Source organism: Oryza brachyantha, chromosome 9 (genome assembly GCF_000231095.2).
Source record: "Oryza brachyantha chromosome 9, ObraRS2, whole genome shotgun sequence".
Lineage (NCBI taxonomy): Eukaryota > Viridiplantae > Streptophyta > Magnoliopsida > Poales > Poaceae > Oryza > Oryza brachyantha.
Genome location: NC_023171.2, coordinates 7,505,405 through 7,527,931, shown reverse-complemented (window position 1 = coordinate 7,527,931; position 22,527 = coordinate 7,505,405). Strand labels below are relative to the sequence as shown.

Genomic DNA, 22,527 nt, shown 5'->3' with positions numbered 1-22,527 from the left:
AAAAATGCTACTGCCTCCATTTTAAAATACAAATATATCTAACTAATATTAGTTTTTTTTGTTTTTAAAATCGAGGGAGTAGCATAAATAGATTTGGTCCATTGCATTAGCTAAAAAGCTAGGGGGTGATTGTTTGGCATATTTACAAATAAAAAATAATGTATAAATAAAATTTTTATATACGTGTTATTAGTGGTGACAAATAAAATATAATAAAAAAAGCTCAAAATCAACTCTAAATTTAAGATTAAATATTTATTTTTTTTGCTTATAAGAATAAGCGAAAGCAAAAAAGATAGGGTGGTAATTTGTGAGTTGATTTTACTGTTAGTAGAGATCACCATAAAATTTCTCGTTGATTTCCAGGTTTTTTTAAAGCTTATGTCCAAATGAGAGGCGAACTCATAACAGACCTTTTTAACAGTACGAATAAAACATTTGCGAAGTTGGCTGTCCTAGTCGCGTTGTATTTTGCCAAGGATATTTTGAATTGAAGACAAACTTGACAGCTCAATTAGACAAAATGGAACGCCAAAGATCCCATACATAAACCCATAGCAAACTTGAGGATCAAAACTGCTATACCTATCATAAGAACTAATTAATAAACTACTTGTAATTAATTTAGAGGATACACTAAATTCGTTCTTAATTTATCTATTATTTCAATCAACGGTACGACCGCTCATGTCTGTGAGCTGTCCAATTCAACACGGCCACATGGGTTAGACAGCTATATATGGGTGAAGTGCCGAACTTTTTCAGCTATCTGGGATGCTGTCATGATCCATGAAGACTTTTACTTCTACCAAGTTCCAAATGTTCGTACGGTGAAGATTTTTAACGCAAATTCTGGTCCTCCAATATATAAAAAAGTGCATGGAACATGCTTTGATTGTTTGGGTCAAACAACATATATATATATATATATAAATAAAAAATAATTTATGAATAAAATCTTTTATATGTGTTCACAGCGATACAAGAGCCAAGGTTAAAAAATATAAACCATGATGAAGAAAACCCCAAAATCTATTTTAAATTTGTGATTGAAAATTTAAATTTTGACTTATAAGAAACAAAAGCAACAAGATGGGCAATAATTTTGACGTTCTCTTTACACTGCACTACTACAGAAAATACCTTTCACACGTTACCGTGTCAAGAAAAGCGGACCAGTATTTAAAAAGAAAGAAAGGAAAAGGAAAGGTAAACTGCACGTTGAATCTTTATCTGCCTAAACTGTTACCTTAACCTGAGCCTGCCTACTCATTAACAATTAGTCTTTTTACCTGCCCATTGTTTTGTTACAACTTACAACGCAGAGTGCGCCTTCACGCCATCCATTCTCCGTGAGAAGTAATCATATGGTGAACCTCCAACGAAACCCTGGATGCAAAGCAAGGTAAGGCTTATTAAGATACAATCATCAGTTATGGTAAGGTTTGCAAGCAAAGAAAAGATCCATGGGCCCACAGGAATCAAAGGATTTCTGCATGTAGTTCTCTTCTTATTTTCCATTTATGAAACTTCTACACACTGAATTGGACAAATAATCGCTGTCTTGAGCTGTGTGCTCGGTTGCTTCCTGTTCGAGATTCAGGCAAACTGGCCAATGTTTAGATCCATGCAAACTGGCCAATGGTTTGACTAAACTATATATAAGTCCGAAAGTGGTTGGTCCACGACTAGGACATGGATCTCTTTCACTACCATGAGCTGCATATAGGTAGGGCAAATGGCAGCAGGAACTTCTGATGTGATGCTGTGAGTTTGTTTTACATAAAATAAATACTTTCTTTAAAGCTAGATGGTCAACAGCCTAAGGTTATATTACTGTTATCCAATCTACTATGGGATATAAAATAGAGTTTGTACCTTCTGCTAGAAGCCAAGATCAAATGAAGGGCAATCATCATCTATTAATGCTAGATCGCTTGCAGACAAAAAAGGGTAGCTGCCACATTTTTCATCCACCACTCTCTTGTTAACAAGCTGCAAATGAACATTCAGTCAATTGAACATGAATATTAATATTAACTATAATGAAACACTATACGCTAGTACTTCCACAGCCGTTCTCATGAAAGAAACATGCTGCCACGGATAATCATAAAAGCCAGAGGTATGTTCTCATGAATCTGCAATTACCTAAATTCACAAATGGCAGTATAGATGCAAACCTGATCTGCATTTTCACTTTCATCCGTTGGAAGACCTGGGCTGGAAGTACGCATAGCTAGTGTAGAATCTGCGAAGTATAGACCAATATATACATTTACTGTGGGATAGTTGGATGATATGGAAACCTTAAAAAGTAAAGCGCAATTTTTCTCTAAGCTCCACAAAAAGGAAATTAATTGAAGGAGCTTCTTGTACCATTAAAACTCTCGGTTTGATGGTCCCTTGTTGAACCTTGCCTCTGCTCTTTTGCATTGGACACACCAAATGTCGGGCTATCCACTATGTCCAATACCAGACTATCAAAAGTTGGACTCCTATAAAGCATGATTCAAGTAAATCAGTTTTTTTACGACTTGTCGTTTTAGAGATTATTGTATTATCCAGACGACAATCTTCTAGGATATGAAGATACAAACAGAAAACCTTACATGATTGTCTGATGATCATAAGTTGGAAGAACATTCCCAGATAACTCATTCCGATGATGTGTGCTTATTGAGTTCTTTGTATTATGAGTTTCTAAATTTAAGCAAGACTGCACTGATGTACGAAGTAGCGTAGCACATTGAGACAATCCAGAGTTCCTATTACCACCAAAAGTTCTGTTTGAACTGTTGATCACTGATATGTTAGAAGCTGTCTTGCTATGATCTGCATCACAAGCTATATTTGACCCAAAGGATGCCGAGTGCACTTGTGAAGCCGGAATGCATTGGGGGTATTTGATTTCAGATGGGGGCCTCATGATAGACAGTATTTGGGATGCTAAAAAAATATAGCAGTGTCATTAACATGAAGCATAAATTAACCAATATGGGTAGCAGTGTAATTGCGTAAGGCATTTAAGTTAATCATGCAATCCACAACGGATCACTAACAGGCACTTGTAAAAAATGAATGGGTTTCTTTGTACGTTATTAGGTTATGGCGTCATGCTCTTCAGATTGCCAAATAGCAATATCTAGTGGAGTGGTGGTAAACAAGAAAAGGTAAAGCAGAACGGGCACTATGGAGACAAAAAGAAGTAATAGACTGTTTCATCTTTTATTTAAATTTGATAAAATTATAATGAAAACCTCAAATATCCCTTGTAGTAATATGTAAAATCACATATTTATATAATCAGCTATTTACCCAGTGAACAAAACCTGAATAATTAAGTTAGAAATTCGCAGGAATAAGGGACAACCACTTTCCTTATCAGTAATACAACTCTGAAATAATTACTGTAAGATGAATGCAACAGAGTCATCTGCCCATGAATAATGTCCTGAAAGTAAACTGCTAAAGGCCCCTACAAGAAACCTAATTTGAAATCCGCTGGAGTTTCTGAAAGAATCAACCTTAGCTGAAACAGAAGAATGCGATAGAATTTGTGCGCTAGTAAAAGTTTGACGAGAGCAGACTTGTCTTCTATTTTATTTTCTATATACTGAATCAGTTCTCTCTTTGATACATAAGTAAAAGCATTAAAAGCTTGTTAAATAATGCTGATTGGATTGCTTACTTTCGGTGCTTGGGAATAGGTATGGTAACAGTAGCCAGGTAGGTCCATAACAATTACTTAATATATTGTTCGTGTTGTTGACTTAAAGGAAGGAAACACACAATTTTTTTAGTTTTTTGGTGTGTGTGTGGTCAAAGCTGTTCAAGCTAGAAAGTAAGTATACAAACCAGTTCTCAAAGAATCATCCATGGTACCAAAAGTTGGCTTCTCAACCTCTGTCCTGATAAAACTATTAGAACATCCAGATTTACCACCCTGAAAATCTGCAGAATATAAAATAAACATGGGCATTTCTAAATTAGAATGTCACCAGCAGGAGGGTAAAAAATGGATGTACTTGCTACATTAAGTCAGTGTACCACAAAATCCTAGAGAACTGTCCACTGTATCAGAACTTGATTTGCAAACTTCTTGTGAGTTATAGCTTGCAGCACATTCTGTTTTACTCTGCTTATTACTTGCAAAAACCAGAAAAAACCAGTACTTTTACTCTATAAGAATAAAACCTACCGGAGAACAGATGTTGTGTATAAAGTTAAGTGCAATTACCATTACGTTTATATGGATCATCCAAGTTACTAAATTTTGATCTGCCAAGGTCTGTGCTGTAGCCAACAGTAATATCTGTTTTACCTTTCTGAGTATCTACAAAGAAAGAAATAGCAGTCTTACTACTTAAAGATACATAAGCAGGACATAGAACTAAGTATTTGTGATACCAAGTTCAGTTACGATGCAATTTTATTGTATCATGCATGATAGTATGTATTGATTTGGCAATCGATGGCCTGTTACAACCATTACTACCTTGTAATCTACTCTTCTGGAAATCTGTAAATTGTAGAGATAAATGAATTATTACAAGAAAGACAGAAAGTATGTGGTAAACAGCAAAGTACAACTATTTTGTGAAACTTTGTGATCACGTACGGTTGAACTTTAGTGGACTGACAAATTTTGGAGATTTGTTTCTGTCATCTGTCCTGTCTGTTGCATTCTCTCCATTCGTTGGTCTAGTGTGACTCACAGCCTCCTCTGAAGGGTTTTTAGACTCTACATCTGCATATAAATTAATGCAGTAAAAAATATGTGTATGTATGTGATAGAACAAAAAACGAATATATGCTTTTTGAAAAGCTACATTGTAATATTTTCAGGGTATCCTACGCTTTAGAGTGGACACAAAAAGAAAACTAACCACTTTTTTGTTTTCTCATCTCACAAACTTCAATAAGATAATTAGGCAGCTGGCATTTCATCCCGCTTTCGACAGATTCACCTGACTTGAGATATCTGCTGCCAAGCACTCCACCCTCTTCATCCAGCAGAACAATCTGAGCATCCAGTTATCAAAACTATAACGCCATTCTGCAACTATCAGTTTCTCACGGCATTTCATTACCTAGCATCTAACAGTAACCTCTAATAGCAATCATATATTGCCAAACTTTCACCTATAAACTTCTCAGTTTGATATTAGTAAGCATGGAAGTAATGGATTGATGGCTAATTGCTAACCTGCTTTGCATGTGAACCAATGTGCACGAGCTTTATAACACCATCATGGTACTTCTTTGCCTTCTGAGTTAGTTGGGTGGTATATAAAGCACTCCATTCTACAAAGAATGTACATTTCATATAAGCTTTGAAATATATTAATAATTTACTATCTGTACAGATCACAGATATCTGCCATATAGAGAGAGAACACATGAAGTCATGAACCTTTAAATCCAGAGTCTGTTGAAACCATAATGTTTCCTGAGCTACCAGCATCCACAACTCCAATCCTTGTAGGATGTGGCTTACTTGAACCAGCGGTATTTGATGATTTACTACCCTCAAGATCTACACTTTTAGAGACATATAGTTCTAAATGTGATATGCTGAAAGAGGACGATCATAGCTAAGTAGCTAACTGATGTTTAACATTAAATCGTTCTTTCAAAAGAAATAACACCAAGTCCACATACCATGAAATATTTGTGGAGTAATAAATTTGAGAGATTTACTTGTTGAATCTGATCCTGTCTTTTTACTTGTTTTCTCCCCACTCCTCTGCACCATAGGCTTCCCTGAGGTATCACTTTCTAAAGCTGCAGCAATGCAGAAATAGCAACCTTTCAACATGAGGGCAAAGCCAAAAAAAAAAAGTTAAATAGGAACAAAAAAAATAAGTTGACACATCTCAGAAGGCACAGGCCCACAGATTAGATACGGAAATCGCCAATATATTGGGAAAGGCACAAAACCAACCTTGTTTTTCACTCTTCACCTCGCAAATCTCAATAAGATAGTTAGGGAAATGGCATTTCCTCCCACTTTCCACAGATTCCCCTGACTTGAGGTACCTGATGGCTAGTACCTCGCCCTCTTCATCCAGCAAAACTATCTGAACGTTTAACCAAACAACACATCACAACATTTTCCCCTCAATCCACTGTCATGGCATCTAAGATAGACTAATCTCATGAGGATCAAGTAATGTACTACCAATCTATTGTTCATTACCCCCAACAATCAAAATATACCATATTACAATTATGAAATGCACATTTTGCTTACCTGCTTGGCATGCGAACCGACCTGCACGAGCCTGACTACACCATCGTGGAACTTCTTCGCCTTCTGAGTCAGATGGGTAGTGTATAGTGCGTTCCACTCTACAATCAAAAGGGAACCCAAGTCATTCATCAGAATGGCGAACACGCCCATTCAGTCCAGCGCTCAAACATCCTGTGAGCATTCGTAGAGCAAGCGCCAGCGGCTCCAAACCTTGGAAACTCGAAGCAACGGCTTCATCATTGCAGCCTCCACCGCCGCCGCCCTTCGTAGTAGGGTTCGCGAACGCGCGGGGAGGCCGCGAGTTCACCGCGCTCGGACGCGCCCTGGCGCCGCCCCGGTGGACCGCTCTGGAAGCGGGGGCGGCAGCCGCCGCGGAGGAGGGCCCGGAGTAGCAGGTGGGGTGGGGCTCGGGCTCGCCGACGTCTACGAGGTGGCGCTGGAACGCGAGCGAGGCGCCGGGGGAGACCTCCTCGCCGGCGCGGAGGAACCTGCACTCGACGGTGCCCCCGGCGTCGTCGAGGAGGACGAGGTTGCCGGAGGCCGTGTGGAGGACGAGAGCGCCGTCCTGGTACGCCTTGCGCTTCTGCTTCACGTGCTTCGTGTACGTCGCCGCCCACCGCCGCGGCTGCTCCGCCTCCGCCGCCATCGGAAGGCGAGCTCGATCACAAACGCGGCGGAGGGTGGGGAATTGAATTCGCGGAGAGGATTCGAAAAAAAAATGGAGGGGAAAACGGAATTCTTATTGGGCCCATTTTGGGCCTGAAATGGTAGGCCCAGAACGGTATTGATTCTGGGCCCAACCTAGCCGTGGCCCACATGAAAATCGTAGAAATTGGTTTTGGTAGCTGCGTACCAGCAATCTTTTCAGAATTTTGTATCAATGAAAAATTAACATGTGCATAATATTATAATGCAAATTTAAAATGAACCGGAAGATTCTTCCAAAAGAAAAAGGACATGATTTACATGAGCCTGATTTACACTGCCACTTTACAAACTTCTGCAAGGGAGGCAGGCAGCTTGGACATGATAATGGAAACCATCTAATCTGCAGGATGTGGAAGGCCATCAGAACATCAGGAAGTAGCCAAGACTAAAACAAAGGGCAGCAACTGCAAAGCATATGCACCACACATACACACTCAAGTTGCCGTCTCGCATAGGGGCCCCTAATGCTGTTGCAGGTCAGCTTGTGTTAGCAAGAATCCATGGATGGATCCAAAACCGCCAACCTCTTGAGTAGCACGGCAGAAATCTCGGAATACGAACACCCAGTGTGGTTTACTACTAAACCTTCTACTGGGCTAACCGAGATATTCATTCGGTTCATCCCCAGGTTCTTCTTCATTGTCACTGCTGTAAGTTTGCAGGTAAGCCTCCTCTCCTTCGTCCTGCAACATCGGAACCTACCTGTCAGCCACTAGTGATGTGCGGTTTGAAGGTGATTGCAACAATCACGTTATAACTTTATGAAGTATTAACATTAACAGCATGTAATTGCTCATTTGCTCTGATTTGTGTAAGTGAGTTTGAATTCAGCATTTTCATGCATGGGTACCTCTATTTTGTCATCATCTTTCAACAAATCATCCTCAACTGTCTGAAGTAACTTTGCATCTGGTTTTTCCCCAGCAACTTTCATACGTACCTGAAGGTGATGGCATATGAAGAGAGTGTCATCAAAAGAAAGGTTTACTAGTACAAGAAAATATAAATTATAGAGAACTCATGTGCAAATGACTTACAAGTTGTGATTTCAGCTTCCAGATCTTGTCTCGCAGACTTGAGATATGATGATTTAATGCCTAGATTGTTTTAAACCATTCAATTGATTAAATACAGATACAACTTACAGAAAGTTCACAAATAAAATAATGGAAAGATCAGATTTTGCATTTGAGTTACCTCCCGCCTTTGGAGCTCTATAGACCGTGCCAATGCTTTTCTCCTTGACAATAGGTTTCGAGGCTTCAAAATTTGAGGCCTCTTGTAGTTCTTACCCCGATACAAAATGATCGCATATCCTTTTGTTGTTTTATCAACTGAAATGAGTACTCCTCCACTTTCAGCTTCCAGGGATATTGCAATATGTTTTACTTGTGGAAAGCTCTTCCCCTTTACAAGAATTTTGACCAATTCTCGATGTTTCCAATGCAAGTGCATGTTCTGCACTGTTCCATCAAAAACTTCTCGTCTTCCTGGAAAAAAAATAATGCACATAGATAAGTCATAAAACACCCCCATGCATTTTATACCATAACTGTTCACTGAGAAGTGTCAGTCGTACCAAGCATTAGAAAGGCCTTCATTTTCAGGCCAATTCTGCGAAGTAAGAAGCGTTCCTCATCTGTAACAGTTTCCAAATCAGTTGGAAGCTCTGCTGGAGAGAGATATTCTTGAACTTTAGCCAAGGCCTCTTCTGCTTTTGTGACCTTTGTTTTTGCCTGCACAGGAGTTGATATTAAGCAAATAATCACAAATATATTTTTGTGAAATGGAGGGAAAAGTGGATAGAAAATTCTACTTAAAACTCAACAGTAAAAATAAAATATTAAACTTTGTTTCTAGAGAGGTATTTTAAAGAACATACCAAAAACAATTTTCTCTTCAAGTTCCTCAAAAGAGAGGTATGTTTTGCTATAATCATGTGATTCTTCTCCTTTTTCCTGAGGTCATCATTAATAGAGTCTCCCCATCGAGATTTTGCCTCTCTAGTTTCCGCAAGAGTGCCAGCAATTAGAGGATTTTTAAATACTTTGGGTTTCGAACTAATCGAGGCTGATGCTTTAAGCCGAGCCAGCTCTTCCTCATCCTGCCAAGTGATTGCTTGTTCTTGCTTCTCCACCAAGACTTGCCTTACTTTAGGTGTTATGAAATCATTGCCCCTGTAGAGGACAATGTACTCCTTATTCCTCGATAGAAGTACTCCTCCTGTTAATTTCTGCAAGTGTTCCATTACATAAATCAAAACATGCCTAGGCTGCAATGTGGAAGGAGAACCCGGCCAAAAAAAAGATGCGAGAAGAACAAATACAGTGATCATGCTTCAAGGTTAATCAGCAGTTGCACATCGCAACCAACCAAAGAAGTCATTAAAAACTTCATAAGGACAGCAGGCAAAGAGGTAAATTAGTAAAAGAAAAAAAGCAAGGTCCATTAATGGATTTCCTGAGTGTTCTTGGCTAGATTCTTACTCTCAGCTTTCTCAGAATTTGACATTTCGAGGCTTCAAACATGTGAGTGACATCCATCCCAATGACTAATAAGGCAGCAGAATGCTACTTATCAAGCAATATCATGTGATTTCAACCAAGGTTCTTCACATGCGTATTTAAGAACACATAGATAACACTGTGCAGACAGGAATGCAACCAGCACATGACCAATGGCATTTATCTTGAACCTTTACCTTGAGTTCTTCTGCCATTCTGTCATTGCATGTATTTGGAACCCCCCTCTTGATGGCAATCTTTGCAATAGAACTTTTCTCCCATAGTTTAACGATAGCAGCAGCTAATCCTTGGTGTTCCCTATTTCTCCCTAAAACACATAAAGTGTGAAAAGATTATGAAATTAATTGAAGATTGAATGCTCTACGGTAGACAAAAAGTAACTCAGCAAAAAAACTCACTAAAATACCTAGAGCAAAATGAGGAGTGGTTTGCCTTGCAAGTCTACGCAGAGCCGTCATTTCCTTATTTCGAAGGGTACTTTTAACCTTGTAAGGAAGGAGTCTAAATGGTGTGTTGTAACCATGAACTACACCAGGAAGCAAGTCAGCATCCACAGGAATAGGGCCACGACCAGACCAATCTTTATACCGTGGTCCCAATTGATCCAAGAAGCTGTCGATATCAAATGTCTCTGTAGGTTTTTTAGAGGAACTGACACTATATCCTGAGTGGTTCAGACCATTTGCACCTGATTTCTGAAATTTATGTTCAACATGGATAGGTTCAATATCAGAATTAACCTCTGCAGTTTTTGTATATGATTGAACACATCGAAGGTTGTAGTTCATTCCCCTATATAAAACAACCGACCTTCCTGATCTCCATATCACAATGCCTCCTGTCCTCTCCTGATAGATGAGAGCATGATCACAAAATGCTAATCAGATTTCACGCTCCAAAAACATTGTGAATGAACAGAACATGAGACAGCAACAGGTAACCGCACCTCTAGTATATCATGAGTTCTCTTCATGTTCAGGCTTGGAGGACCTTCAAACCTCAGCTTAGCCACCTCGTCCACCCTCCATTTCTGATGAATGCTCTCCACAAGGACCTGAGTGACCCCTCCTGGACCAACCCTCATCCTCTCCTTCATCCTCAACGCCACATCTCTAAGCCTCCGCAGCTCAGGCTCTGGGATAGTCCTCTCAGCCAGCTCCGTGTTGCTGCGCTTTCTCGGCCTATCAACCCCGGAAGAAGCCTCTTTATCCTCTTCCCTCTCCCATGGGAGGAGCACAGGACCCAGCTCCTGGACAAAATCCTGAGTCTCAGGCCATTCAGTTGCAGCATTTCTACTACTTTCCTCCATCGAATTCCTCAATGTGCTAACAATTGAACTTATGCTCCTCTGCCTTGGACCTCTATCAAAGCCACCACCTGGAGAAATTCGGTCCACTAATGAATCCATCAGAGAAGGATTTGCCATCGGCGCGGCATGATCCTCAGAGAATTCCCCATCTGAGCTGCCACTTAGGTGGGTATCCTCATCACTGCTCAATTCATCGTCGTCTCCATCTACCAAACCAAGCTCATCCTCTGAAACATCATCCCTTTCCACCCCTTCCTCCTCAGAAACCAACTGGTTCTTGACGGGCTCTTCTTCCCCGTGCATCCACGGCGCTGAGACCGGCCGGCTCCCGAGAAGGTAGCTCGGCTCGGGCCGCGGCCCATCGTCCCGGTCCTCGGCCACTTCGGCGCGGGCCACGACACCGTCGCCGGCCTCCCTGTCACCCCCCGCCCCGCCACTTCCGCCATCTCCATCAGAAGAGTCGTAGTCGTAGTCGAAGTCGAAGTAATCCACAATGGACTGCAGCGTGGAGCTTCCGTTCCAACCGGACTCCTGACCGCGCGCACCTTCACCCTCACCTCCATGCGACGGCGGCGGCGGCGGCTGCTGCCAGGGGAAGGACGCACGCTGCGAGGGCGCCCTCGCGGACCAGCGGCGGAGGGCCTGCTTCTCGAAGCTCGGCTTCAGGGCCCTCCTCTTCTTACCGCTCCTCTTCCCACCGGCGTCGCCCGACGCCGGGGCCTTCTCCGGCGAGGAGGTCGACGGGGGAGCGGAGGAGACCCCGGCACCACCGGCGGCCGTGGCGCGGCAGATACGGGGTGGCCTCGACGAGCGGAGAGCGGAGGGGAAGGGGGGCTTGGGGGAGAGGGCGTGGGGTGGTGGGAGGAGCAGCGCCATTGGAGGCGGGGAGAGGAGCTCAGCTCACTGAGAGAGGTGGGAGATGACGAGGAGATAGGAGGGGCCTTGGTAAGTGGGCCGTGGGCCATATTCTTCTCTTTGCGATATTGGACCCATAATCCTTCTATTTTGGGCTTACATTTAGGCCCACAATTTTTTAAATGGGCTTGGATTTAGGCCCACATTCCTTTGATTTTTTAGGTTTGATCTTTATCCTAGTTAATTCCGCTCTATCTTTTCGCTTGAACTTATAAACCAAAATTTAAATTTTTAACTTTAAATTTAAAATTGATTTTAAAGGTTTTTCACTAAAGTTTATTTTCTTGCATTGGTTTTTAAATCATTACTAGTTCAGTGTCTGTGCAATGTTATGGTATCATAATATATTTGATAATAACTTAGTAAATTTATGTTCATCAAATTATTTTTCATAAAGTTAATCCAATTAAGCTTTAAATCAATCTAGGTCATATATCAAATATATTTAAGGCAAACTTCAATAATATCATACATTAATACGCATATTCTCCAAAATATTCATCTTAATCCCATACAAATATATACGTAGTATCTAATAACTTCAATACATATATTAAGATCAAATATGCCTATATACAAAAGAATGATATAAAATCATTCCACTAACTTGTTATGGACAAAAAAAAAAGCTTTGCTTGTGAAATGGCTCCTCACGAAGGCCCTTGATGGGGTCATCTCTATCGCACGGTTCAGGCAAAGAGAGCACAAGATAAGATGCGGGGACTAACATGCATGGTCCACATAGGATAAAATAGGTGCATATTCCCTGAGTGTGTTTAAATCCACGAGGTGGAGTTAAAGAAATTTATTTTCTTAACCATATACGTCTTGAGAACATGACAAATGGTATGTCAATTTATTTATATTTCCAGGTAAAAGAATTTGTGAAGAAATAGCAGATATTATTTCTGTTACCATTTCAGGACCGAAATATAAACATTACTGAGCTTGTTTCCCACATCAATTCAAAACAAATGTTCTATTAAATAACACAAATTATAGCTATGTACTGTGAAAGCCATCGGTATTTGCATACGTTCTTACGATAATGACACAAATTCTACTACCAATATTCAAGCCAGTTGTTTATAGTTTCAACAAATAAATTAAAACCCTAGTTACAACTGTAAAAGGAATAGAAAACAGAACCAAGCATATCCGCCACTAAACGACCATAATAAATTCTCGTATTGAACTGAAGGCTTATTACTTCCTGACGAAAATTAAGGACAATAGCAAGAAAGCAGCACAAATGATATCTTAGGGTCTCTAAGTAACATCGTTGAGATAAATGAAAAGCCACCATCTAGGATCAGAGTGGACTTAATATACTTGTATGTTCATCCATCAGAGTACCTATGAAGGACTAAAATGAGATGATCATGCTACATGTTTGGACTGTTCAATCTATGTAATTTTGGATATATACTTGTATACAAAAGTTGATAATTTTGCTTTCACAAATGGGAGAGAGATCCCAGGTTCTAATCACTAATCAGTTCAACCTCAAATATTCATTGTTCTAGGATGAGCAACTGCTAGCCGGCGATTGTCAGTAGATATTCACCGTTCTCTTTAGCCCCGGAATCCAACCTTCACCAGCTCATTCAAAACTGAGAAATTATATTTATGGCCATCAATAGTAAAATGAAAAATTCTCAAAACTCTCAAAACTTTTTTGCATCTCTAGCTATTGAAGTCACACATGTGATTAAATTAAGAAATGCATAAATTGGAACGCCCAAAGGATGCATCAGAGTAGTTTGAGCTACCGCGGTCACGGAATAATAGTCCACTGCCAAATGAGAAAAGCGATATTGAATAGCATAAGAACATAAGAGCAGGTATAATAGCAGGCTATAAACCAACTATAAGCATATATTAAAGAGATAAGAGAGAAGAGAGGTAGGCTACTAATTTGTAGCCAGCTGCACACGGATTCTAAGACATAGTGTTTGTAACATGTGGGACCATGTACTAATGTTTTGTATGTAACTATTGTATGAATTGGCTATTAGATTGACTATATATGAATTGGAGCCAGTAGTTGGCTATATTATTGAACTTGCTCTAAGCACAGTGGTGATCCAGAACTAATTGCCTATGGGATAAGCCCCAACAACAGGATGCCATGTATGGTCTAGCCGTCGGGTCTGCCAAAGCGTTTACCTTTTTTTTTTCCCCTGAAACAGTGCGCACCTTCAGCAGCAACAACACATCGGAGCAAGGCTAATAATATAGCTAACAAGCTGGCTATAAAATTTCTTGTAGTCTTTTTATAGCCCACTCATATAATGGTTAGCTATTCATCTTTAATATAGAACCCACATGTCTATCTCACATGGTGTCTTGGTTCTTGTGTCTGAGCTGCCTATAAGTTTATAGCCAGCTTCTTCTCTCTCTCCTCCCTTCTCTTTTCCACATCAGCATTCAGTTGACTTATAGCCTGCTATTATACTTGCTCTCAGTTCATCGGATCATTAGCACCAGTGGAGAATACAACTCTAGGTACTAATTCAAGTGGTACCAGATTGACAAAATCACTTTTCAAAGTTCATATTTCGTAAGAGTCCTAATATGGCTAATAAATTGATTCCACATATTTTTTGTTCCACCAAATTGAACACTAAAAGGCATGAACGACCTGAGAGGGATCCACATGCTATCAATTTGTAAATTCTATGGCCAAAATTCAAAAAAATGGTTAAACATAATAGGTCCATTTAACAACAAAGGAATTCACAACTTGATATTGTAATGGAAAGGTAACAAGAATTACGAGCAGCACTAACGATAGCAAGATATTACTGTGAATCATGGCGTAGAATGGAACCAGGCCTCATTCCTGTACCACCAATCAAAATTCACAGGCAACAGAAATAAAACGAACTTGTGATAAGAGGAGTCATTAGCACATACACTAAGACATACTGCTTTATCTCAGAATGCAAACAACTGAAAAGTAAAGTACCTCTACGGCTCTACCACAAGAGGCCTGATTTGGCCCAAAGCTTTTGCAGCACCAAAGACTACTTCAGAGCCACTCTTGTTTTTCTCATCAGCTGAATAGCACAGATTGCTTAAACCGAAATGTTGCAGCCCCCACTGCATGCAAAATGCTGAGCATGTATACAACCAGAGTATAATAGTGCACATGGAATCCATGTCAGCAACAAATATATCAAAGACTCTAGTTTTACTCCATCCTACCGTTTTATATACACTTCTCCTAGACTGCGTATGTGATATTTCAGATGTAATCAACAAATTTGGAAAAAATGAATTCCAGGCTGTCCAGCCATATTTATCAATCAAAAGAATTTATCCGTTTCAGTGCTATTACAAACAACTAATCATTACTTTCTCTTTAAAAACCCTTCCTATTTAAACATGCATGACACCATTTTACATACGCACACAGCTACTGCATATGGAACTAACTTAACACGTTAAATTAGCTTATTTGCATGCTTGCTATTTAACCAAATAAATACCATTCCTTGATAGCACTAAAAGCATAAGGAATGAGCAGGATGAACAATAATTAAGACATTTCTAATTTTATATGTAATGAACCGTATAAACATAGAAAACCTACGGATTAATTAGGTTGAGGTGGAACCAAATGAAATATGGGCCATATCATGTTTGAAAAATTAAAAAGTTAAAATGACCGGTAGCTAGATCGTATAAAATATTCAGACCAACGTAGAGACGTTCACTGACCAGGGCGTACAGGTGCCGGCGAAGGAGGCAGGCATGGGGGCAGCGGTGGAACCAGTAGATTCGGCGAAGTCGGCGGCAGCGAACTCGGCAGGGTCGACGAAGGCGGCGGCAGAGTTGGTGCACTCGGTGATGGAGGTGGTGAAGGAGGCGGCGGCGTGCTCAGCGCAACCGGCGATGGGGGTGGCGGTGGCTCAGCGAAGGAGACGACAACAAACTCGGTGGAGTCGATGAAGGCAGTGGCGGAGTTGATGTAGCCGGCAATGGAGGCGGTGAAGGAGGCATTATCGGGCTCGGCACAGCCAACGATGTGGGCGGCATTGGGCTAAGCGAAGGAGGAGGCGACGACATCTTGAGAGGGCAAAGAGAACAAGTGGCGGCTAGGGTGAGGGTGTGGGATGGGAGGGAAGCATCGTTCATCTGGGCCATCCATTTCAATATAAGATCGATTTAGGCCGTTGGATGCATCACATGATGATGATGAGTAAATTATATTTATGCACTATATGGTAGATTAAAAAAATTTATTCATAAATTATTTTTTATTTATAAATATGTTGTTTGAAATCACCCTCTTCATCATTTATACTATTCCCTCGGTTTTATATTATAATATTTTCTAAGTTTACTTAGATTCATCTATGTATCCATATATATGTGTTGTATATATATATCTAGATTAACTAGTACACAAATAAATTCAGATAAAAGCATAATCATAAAGTCTTATATATGAAACAGTGGATATTTAATAACTATCTTCCGTCTAGAAAAAGAACACAGAAGATGCAGTAATAGTAGATTTTAACTCGAGAGACAAACACAAAAAGAGTGCAACTGTGCAAGATGAGAGCAACTGTAAATCTTTGGAATTGACAACGGATGAGTGCAAGATGACACTGTTCTGCTCATCATGAGTACAACTGTGCAAGATGAGCAGGTAAGACAACGGACGTAGAAACAAAGTATCAATGGCATGCCAGAACAGTGTCACACTGAAAAATGGGCATTGTCGTCATCATCATCAGCCAAAAACAATCTTAGTACAGCCTACCAGAGCAATCAGGCGAGCCACAGAAGCATGGTTTAACCTTCTCCTTGCCATTCTTGTCCTTGAGTTTACCAACTTTATAATTGTAATCGTAAGTAAGCTCTTGTAGCGGTGGGATGTTCTCGCTGGCAAAGAACATAATGTGCGGTATCTTCAGGTCATCGTGGTCCCAAAGAACGCATTGAGCAAACAGATTCGGCGAGCAGCTGTGGTTAATGAATCTTCCAACATTGCTGCACTTTGATGCATCGATAGTAGTGCCTTCACCACCATCCTCTGTTGTCTCGGACGTAGAAGATTCCAGACCATAAATGCCTGATTTACTACCTTCCCAAACTTCATCATGATAGTTGTGACCAATATCGAAAAGGTACTCATCATTCTCTACTTGATCATCTTCATTATCCTGCAAAATCTCACCTGTATACTCGCATACGAAACTGCCTGAAGAGATAGAACTGAGAGATCTCACACCCCAACCTTTCTCTCCTGTCTTGAATATTTCCAGAGTAATTTTGATACCATGCTGGCTCACCCTGTTGTGGCATGTTGGAGGGCACCTGCATATAGTTTTTAACATTAAGTTAGGATAGCTCACTACTTTAGAGAACAGAACTTCTACTTCTGATTTAGCCTGACACTCCAATAGGAACGAATAATTCTGTTGTAAAAACTAACTTGACATGAATGGTTGGTTCTGTAAACGAAGTAATGATGGTTTAAGCATTTGATAGTACACTGCTTTCAAACAGAATTTATAATTTGGATTTAATCTAATAACAATTCTGCTGCAAAATCCAATTAACTTAGGCAAACAACATTTATGAGAAATTTTGTTGCTATGAGCATTTATAGCTCGCAGCATTGGCACAGAACTTGCAGTCACAAATTAACCTAATAGTCCAATGTGAATGATTAATTATGCTGGGGAGCCTACCAAATTCAGGTGAACGAACTGATTTTTCTGTTATGATGATATATCTGATTGAGAACATATTTTCCACCTAATGATCTGCTGTAAATGAATAGTTCTGGTGTGAAAACCTAGACTTAAGGTGAAAAGGTTGGCTTTATCAGAAATTTTCCCATATGCCACCAACAATTTTATGTTCCCTATGTGTTGAAATGTGTTCCACTGACAAATGAATCTGCAACAATATGCCAACCCTCGTATGAAAGGATAGAAATTTCAGAGGCAATGGGAAACCTTTCCTGGTTTTGTAAATTTATTTTGGCATTCTCAGAATATTATGAAATATTACTTGTATTTAGCTACTGTTGTTATTTCAGATTGGGAAGTTTTTGCACAACATACCTGCATGATGGGCCACATTCATATATGAGAGGTCTTGCCTCAACAATAGCACCACTGAAATTGAAAGGGATTTCACCTCCATTCTTCACTGCACAGGCACACCTATCAGAGTCTGCGCAACCATTCGTGCAATCACAGCCTTTGGGAGGTTCTTTTGCATAGGAATCTGGATATATGACTTCTGCAGTGTACATAAATGGTTCTGGCTGCATATCATCAATTGTGTTGACCACAGATATGGGAATCCTCTCGCGTCCTTGAGATATATCAGGCACACAAGTACCTTCACGAACTTTGGACTTCCTCGTTGCCTTGATTATGTGTAATGCTAACTCAGGTTGGCCTGGGATCCTATGTAATTTGTACTTGAAGACCATCGAGCCCTTTGTGCCTTCTTGCCAACAATCCACCACCATGTACAGCCCATCATAAATATATGTCGAAATCTGCTTTGTTTTCGAATGGCTAGCTTCACTTTTAGCATGGCCTTTGAATCCATGTATCACTCGGACCGGAGTCTTGGTATCGATGCAATTCTTCAAAGCTAGATTACCACGCTCAAGCTTTTGATCTTCAGCTGCCCTATTGCCGATGGCCTTTCCCCCCGAGCCCGTATATATGAGTTCATCGGAGCTAGACAATTGATCATGGTAGCCCCCGGAAGCAACAATACTTATAGCAATGAGGTTTCCATTCACCTTTGTCATGTCAATACCAGCTTGATACGGACGATGGAGTCCAACAATTGACAACTCGATTCTAAAATGAAACTCATCACCAACTTCAACTCCCGCAACATTCCCAACAATAGGACCAGGCTTAGTATAACCGTTTTGTTTTAGGGCATTAACGGCCTCGATGTCAATTCTTGCAATATTAGCTCTATGTTGTTCCTCAACTTGCATAAGCTTTCGGCATGCCGCCTGGAACCTCTGGAGTACATTCCTTATTTTGCTTCGAGGATCTGAGCCAGAAGGAGCACATGGAGGGAGTGCAACACATAATTCCTTCTTTCCTCCACGCACAACTAGTGCCTTTCCTCTATTATGCACTAGTGACTTAGAGTTGCCTTCATCCTCCGAGTAAGAATCCTTGGAGTTGCCTCCATCCTCCAAGTAAGAATCCTTTGTGGCTTCATGCTTGATCGCTTTAGAAGTAGCGGCCACCAAGGATAATTCTTTCCTTGGAGTAGCATCTTTTAATTCTTTCCTTGGACCACCAATTTTTTTCTTAAGGTTGTGCTTAGGAGTACGAGACTGAGAGGCGCTACCAACAGACTTCCTTCCTTGTTTCCACGGGCATTTGTCTGGGGCCATTAGTGCTTGCACAATTATCCTATCACTGACAAGATCTCTATCATCATCTTCAATTTGATTGGTCGTAACATGCTTCCCGGATTTAGCCCCCTCAATAGGCCTTTTTGTAGTTCCCTTGCATTTGTATGTGGCATCAACCTTACGAGCAATATCACCTTGCTTCATGTTCATATCCGAGCGCACTGCGGTTCTCTGAGTGCTTGAAGCGTTCCTTTCAATTATACCATCTCTAGATAATCTAGCACCATCTTGCAATGCCCCATTCATCTTATCACTCTTTAATAGCTTGTGTTTTGCCTTTACATCAACAAGTTCTCTCGTACGAGTCTCAAGAGTGCCTTCTTGTAATCTCCCTTCACATTTTCTTGTCATCTTCCCACCCCCAACAGCTCGTGCTACAAGCTTCTTCTCTTGGGATGATCCCTTTCCATTCACCTTCTCAACAAAACCATGCCTAGGTGAAGGTTTTCTAACGATATCATTCCAGCATGTGCTACCATTCTCCGCTCCTTCAAAATCATCTAGGGAAGCATTTGTGGCAACTTGGAATTCTTGGATCCTATTTCCTGCCATGCTAGATTCATCATCCTCAATTGTCCTGCCATCTATTGCTTCACTAGAATGGTCTAGACCGGGCACCAAAGAAGCACCTTGGACTGAAATTGGGGTTCTTGCCAAGGCATCCTCCATAAAGACACCACTAGTAGCTACACTAATAGGTGTGGCTTCTAAAGGCAACTCCTTTTTGTCTTCACTTCCAGCAAGAGTAGCAGCAGACCTCCCACAGTTAGGAGGAAATTTGCGAATGGCTGAGACCGCCCTTCTTTTGGGTGGAGGATTCATAGCTGACATCAACCACCTCTTTTTTCTGCCACCATCATGTACATCATCCTCCTTCCTCTGTAATTCACCAACACCCACTCTGTGTTTCATTTCTTGGCTAGCAATATCACTAGTAACCTCCTTTCTCATGAATTCAGAACCGCCCAAGCCCCCCCTTCTGTCCATCAACAAACTGGCCGCATCACTAACATTCTCAGCAGAACTATTAGAGACATTAGCACCACAAGTAATCGGTGCAGCTACAGCCAACGGCATCACATCGAACACCAAGCTCACTCCCTGATCATTGGACATCAGAGCATCCCTGTCATTAGGCAGTGGTCGCTCTCCCATGTCCCTCCCCTCTCCCTCCTCCACCTCCATCCTCTCTACCTCTGGCTGAGACGGGCCACGCTGGAGGGTACCGTTGCATGCAGTTTCCTCCACCGCAGCAGGGGCAACCACCTCCTCCTGTCTGCCCTCCGCGACACCATGGAAGCCCTTCTCTCCGTCATCCCCACCTCTGCCCTCAACACTACCAATGGCACCCTTCTTTCCATCATCCCCTCCTCTGCCCTTGACACTACCAATGGCACCCTTCTCTCCATCATCGCCTCCTCTGCCCTCGACACTACCATTGACACCCTTCTCTCCATCATCTCCTCCTCTGCCCTCGACACTACCATTGACACCCTTCTCTCCATCATCTCCTCCTCTGCCCTCGACACTACCATTGACACCCTTCTCTCCATCATCACCTGCTACGACAGGCCGCGGCGGCGAAACGGGGAAGCGGCTGGCTACGACAGCCACCTCATCCGCTCGGCTCGGGTTGGCGATGCCATCGACGCCATTATTTCCATCGTCACCTGCCACGGGAGCAGGCGGCTGCGGCGGCGGCGGCGGAGCGGGGAAGCGGCCGCAGTCAGGAGGCCAGGAGCGTTTGGCGGAGGCCCTCCTCGGCCTCACCGCACGCGCCGCCGCCAGCCCCGTCGGCGGCGGCACCGGCGGCGGCGGCGGTTCCACCCCGGCCATCACGAACGGCCAAAAAAAATCCCCCTACAAATCCAGATCGAATCAGACCACCTCCTCACCATCCAAACCCTACCAATTCACAAACCAAACCCCTCCCTTCCCCTCCAAAAAGAAAAATCCCCCCAACCCCTATCAGCAACGGTCCCGCCATGAACTACCACCGCAACGGGGAGAAGAACCGAGTGAGGGAGAGAGGAGGCGCTCACCTCGCCGAAGGAGAACGCCGGCGGCGATGCCGGAGGTGGTGGCGAAATGCGGGCCGCTGCCGGTGCTCGCAAACGCCTCGGATTGCCCTCGTCTCCCTCGACTCCTCCCCTCCCCGCAGCTCTGGGGGCGCGACGTGTATATATTTGGGACGGATTTGCTTCCTCCTGCACAGAAATGGAAAGGAGATTGAAATATTGAATCCTTCTTATGTTTTCCTCCTTTTGCTCTTTACTAATTGCGGAAATCTTTTACTAATTTATGTTTGGAATTTGGGAAAATTTTGAAGCATTGCTGATTTTAGAGAAATTTGGTTCCCTGCTTTATGTTTAACCGGAGGATATGGTATGTCGAGCTGGAGGTATAGTACTATATGGCAACCATGGGTTGGGGTGTATGTACTATGGTAGCTGTAATTTAATTTGGCTCAATATGGTGGCTCATTAGTAGTAATTACTATTATGTTGGTGGGATAGTGGTAGGGTCTCACTTAGAAGGAGACCGAAATGGTCCTGGGTGGAGCGATGACAATCTCAATTATCATTAAAAATAATCGTGCAAATTCAAAAAAAAAATTATCACGGTTTTAGACGTCAAACCATACTGTTTGACATTATTATCGCACGGTTTGGTGCGATTATCGTGGTGATTTTAAAGACGACAATAATCACGACTTCGGTCATAATAATCACACAGTTTGGTTCGATTTTTAATACAACAATAATTATGGTTTCGATCACGATAATCACGCGGTTTTCTACGATTATCGCACGGTTTGCTACGATTATCGTCACGATTTTATATTCCTCCGCATTGGGTTTTATTGGGCCTCAGGAATAGTGATATTTTTTTTCTCACATTTTAACTTTTTTTATTGATTCATGTCTTGTTTTTGAAAATTTTTTCATCGCTAAGTTTGGGATAAGCATAACTAACTCCATGATTTTTTTTGATTTTTCTACTAAATTTTTTAAGACGATATTTGCGGAACCGTATCGCAAAAACAAATCTGGGCTAATAATCACGATAATCGTGGTTTTTGATGGTGGTGTAATATATATGGTATGTATATTTGTTTGTAGAAATAATTATATTGAATTGTATAAATACACAATTAAGAATCAATCGAATTAGAGTCATAGCGCCCAACCGCTAAGAATCCTAGTGAACCTAGAAAAAGAATACATGCCCAGAAAATATTACCTCTTTTTCAAGAACCTTTGCAGTATTTACAGAAAAAAGTCTTTCAATGCATTACAAACGTATGATCATTACCCTTCAACCGGGTTATTCTATTCTACTTCTAGATAGAGAAAAAACTAAAACCCCAAAAAAACCCAACTCTGCC

General features: G+C 41.4%; 3 protein-coding genes across 4 annotated transcripts; all 3 read right to left on the bottom strand.

Annotated features, from left to right (window-relative positions):
- Positions 1 to 1,056: 1,056 nt before the first annotated feature.
- LOC107304949 lies at positions 1,057 to 6,911 on the bottom strand. The gene is made up of 16 exons (XM_040527733.1): positions 6,467 to 6,911; positions 6,257 to 6,354; positions 5,948 to 6,083; positions 5,665 to 5,787; positions 5,417 to 5,539; positions 5,210 to 5,307; positions 4,890 to 5,025; positions 4,622 to 4,750; positions 4,499 to 4,522; positions 4,241 to 4,336; positions 3,859 to 3,954; positions 2,613 to 2,949; positions 2,380 to 2,498; positions 2,184 to 2,251; positions 1,879 to 1,995; positions 1,057 to 1,389 (listed from the first exon to the last, which is right to left on the bottom strand). The coding sequence occupies exons 1-15, from the start codon at positions 6,900 to 6,902 to the stop codon at positions 1,885 to 1,887; spliced, it is 2,130 nt and encodes a 709-aa protein (XP_040383667.1). The 5' UTR covers positions 6,903 to 6,911; the 3' UTR covers positions 1,057 to 1,389; positions 1,879 to 1,884.
- Positions 6,912 to 7,096: 185 nt separating this feature from the next.
- On the bottom strand, positions 7,097 to 11,674 carry LOC102705660 (CRM-domain containing factor CFM3, chloroplastic/mitochondrial-like). Of its 2 annotated transcripts, XR_005812478.1 has the most exons (10): positions 10,436 to 11,674; positions 9,896 to 10,337; positions 9,666 to 9,796; positions 8,847 to 9,197; positions 8,544 to 8,700; positions 8,162 to 8,454; positions 8,002 to 8,061; positions 7,815 to 7,904; positions 7,395 to 7,647; positions 7,097 to 7,304 (listed from the first exon to the last, which is right to left on the bottom strand). XR_005812478.1 is itself a non-coding variant. In XM_006661100.3 (9 exons), the coding sequence occupies exons 1-9, from the start codon at positions 11,672 to 11,674 to the stop codon at positions 7,561 to 7,563; spliced, it is 2,850 nt and encodes a 949-aa protein (XP_006661163.3). In that variant the 3' UTR covers positions 7,097 to 7,560. The 2 variants fall into 2 exon arrangements, 1 of the variants encoding a protein (XP_006661163.3); XM_006661100.3 differs by having other exon boundaries at positions 7,097 to 7,647.
- Positions 11,675 to 16,274: 4,600 nt separating this feature from the next.
- Positions 16,275 to 21,427, bottom strand: LOC102720354. The gene is made up of 3 exons (XM_006660504.3): positions 21,182 to 21,427; positions 17,803 to 20,999; positions 16,275 to 17,047 (listed from the first exon to the last, which is right to left on the bottom strand). The coding sequence occupies exons 2-3, from the start codon at positions 20,973 to 20,975 to the stop codon at positions 16,477 to 16,479; spliced, it is 3,744 nt and encodes a 1,247-aa protein (XP_006660567.3). The 5' UTR covers positions 20,976 to 20,999; positions 21,182 to 21,427; the 3' UTR covers positions 16,275 to 16,476.
- Between the last annotated feature and the right edge of the window lie 1,100 nt (positions 21,428 to 22,527).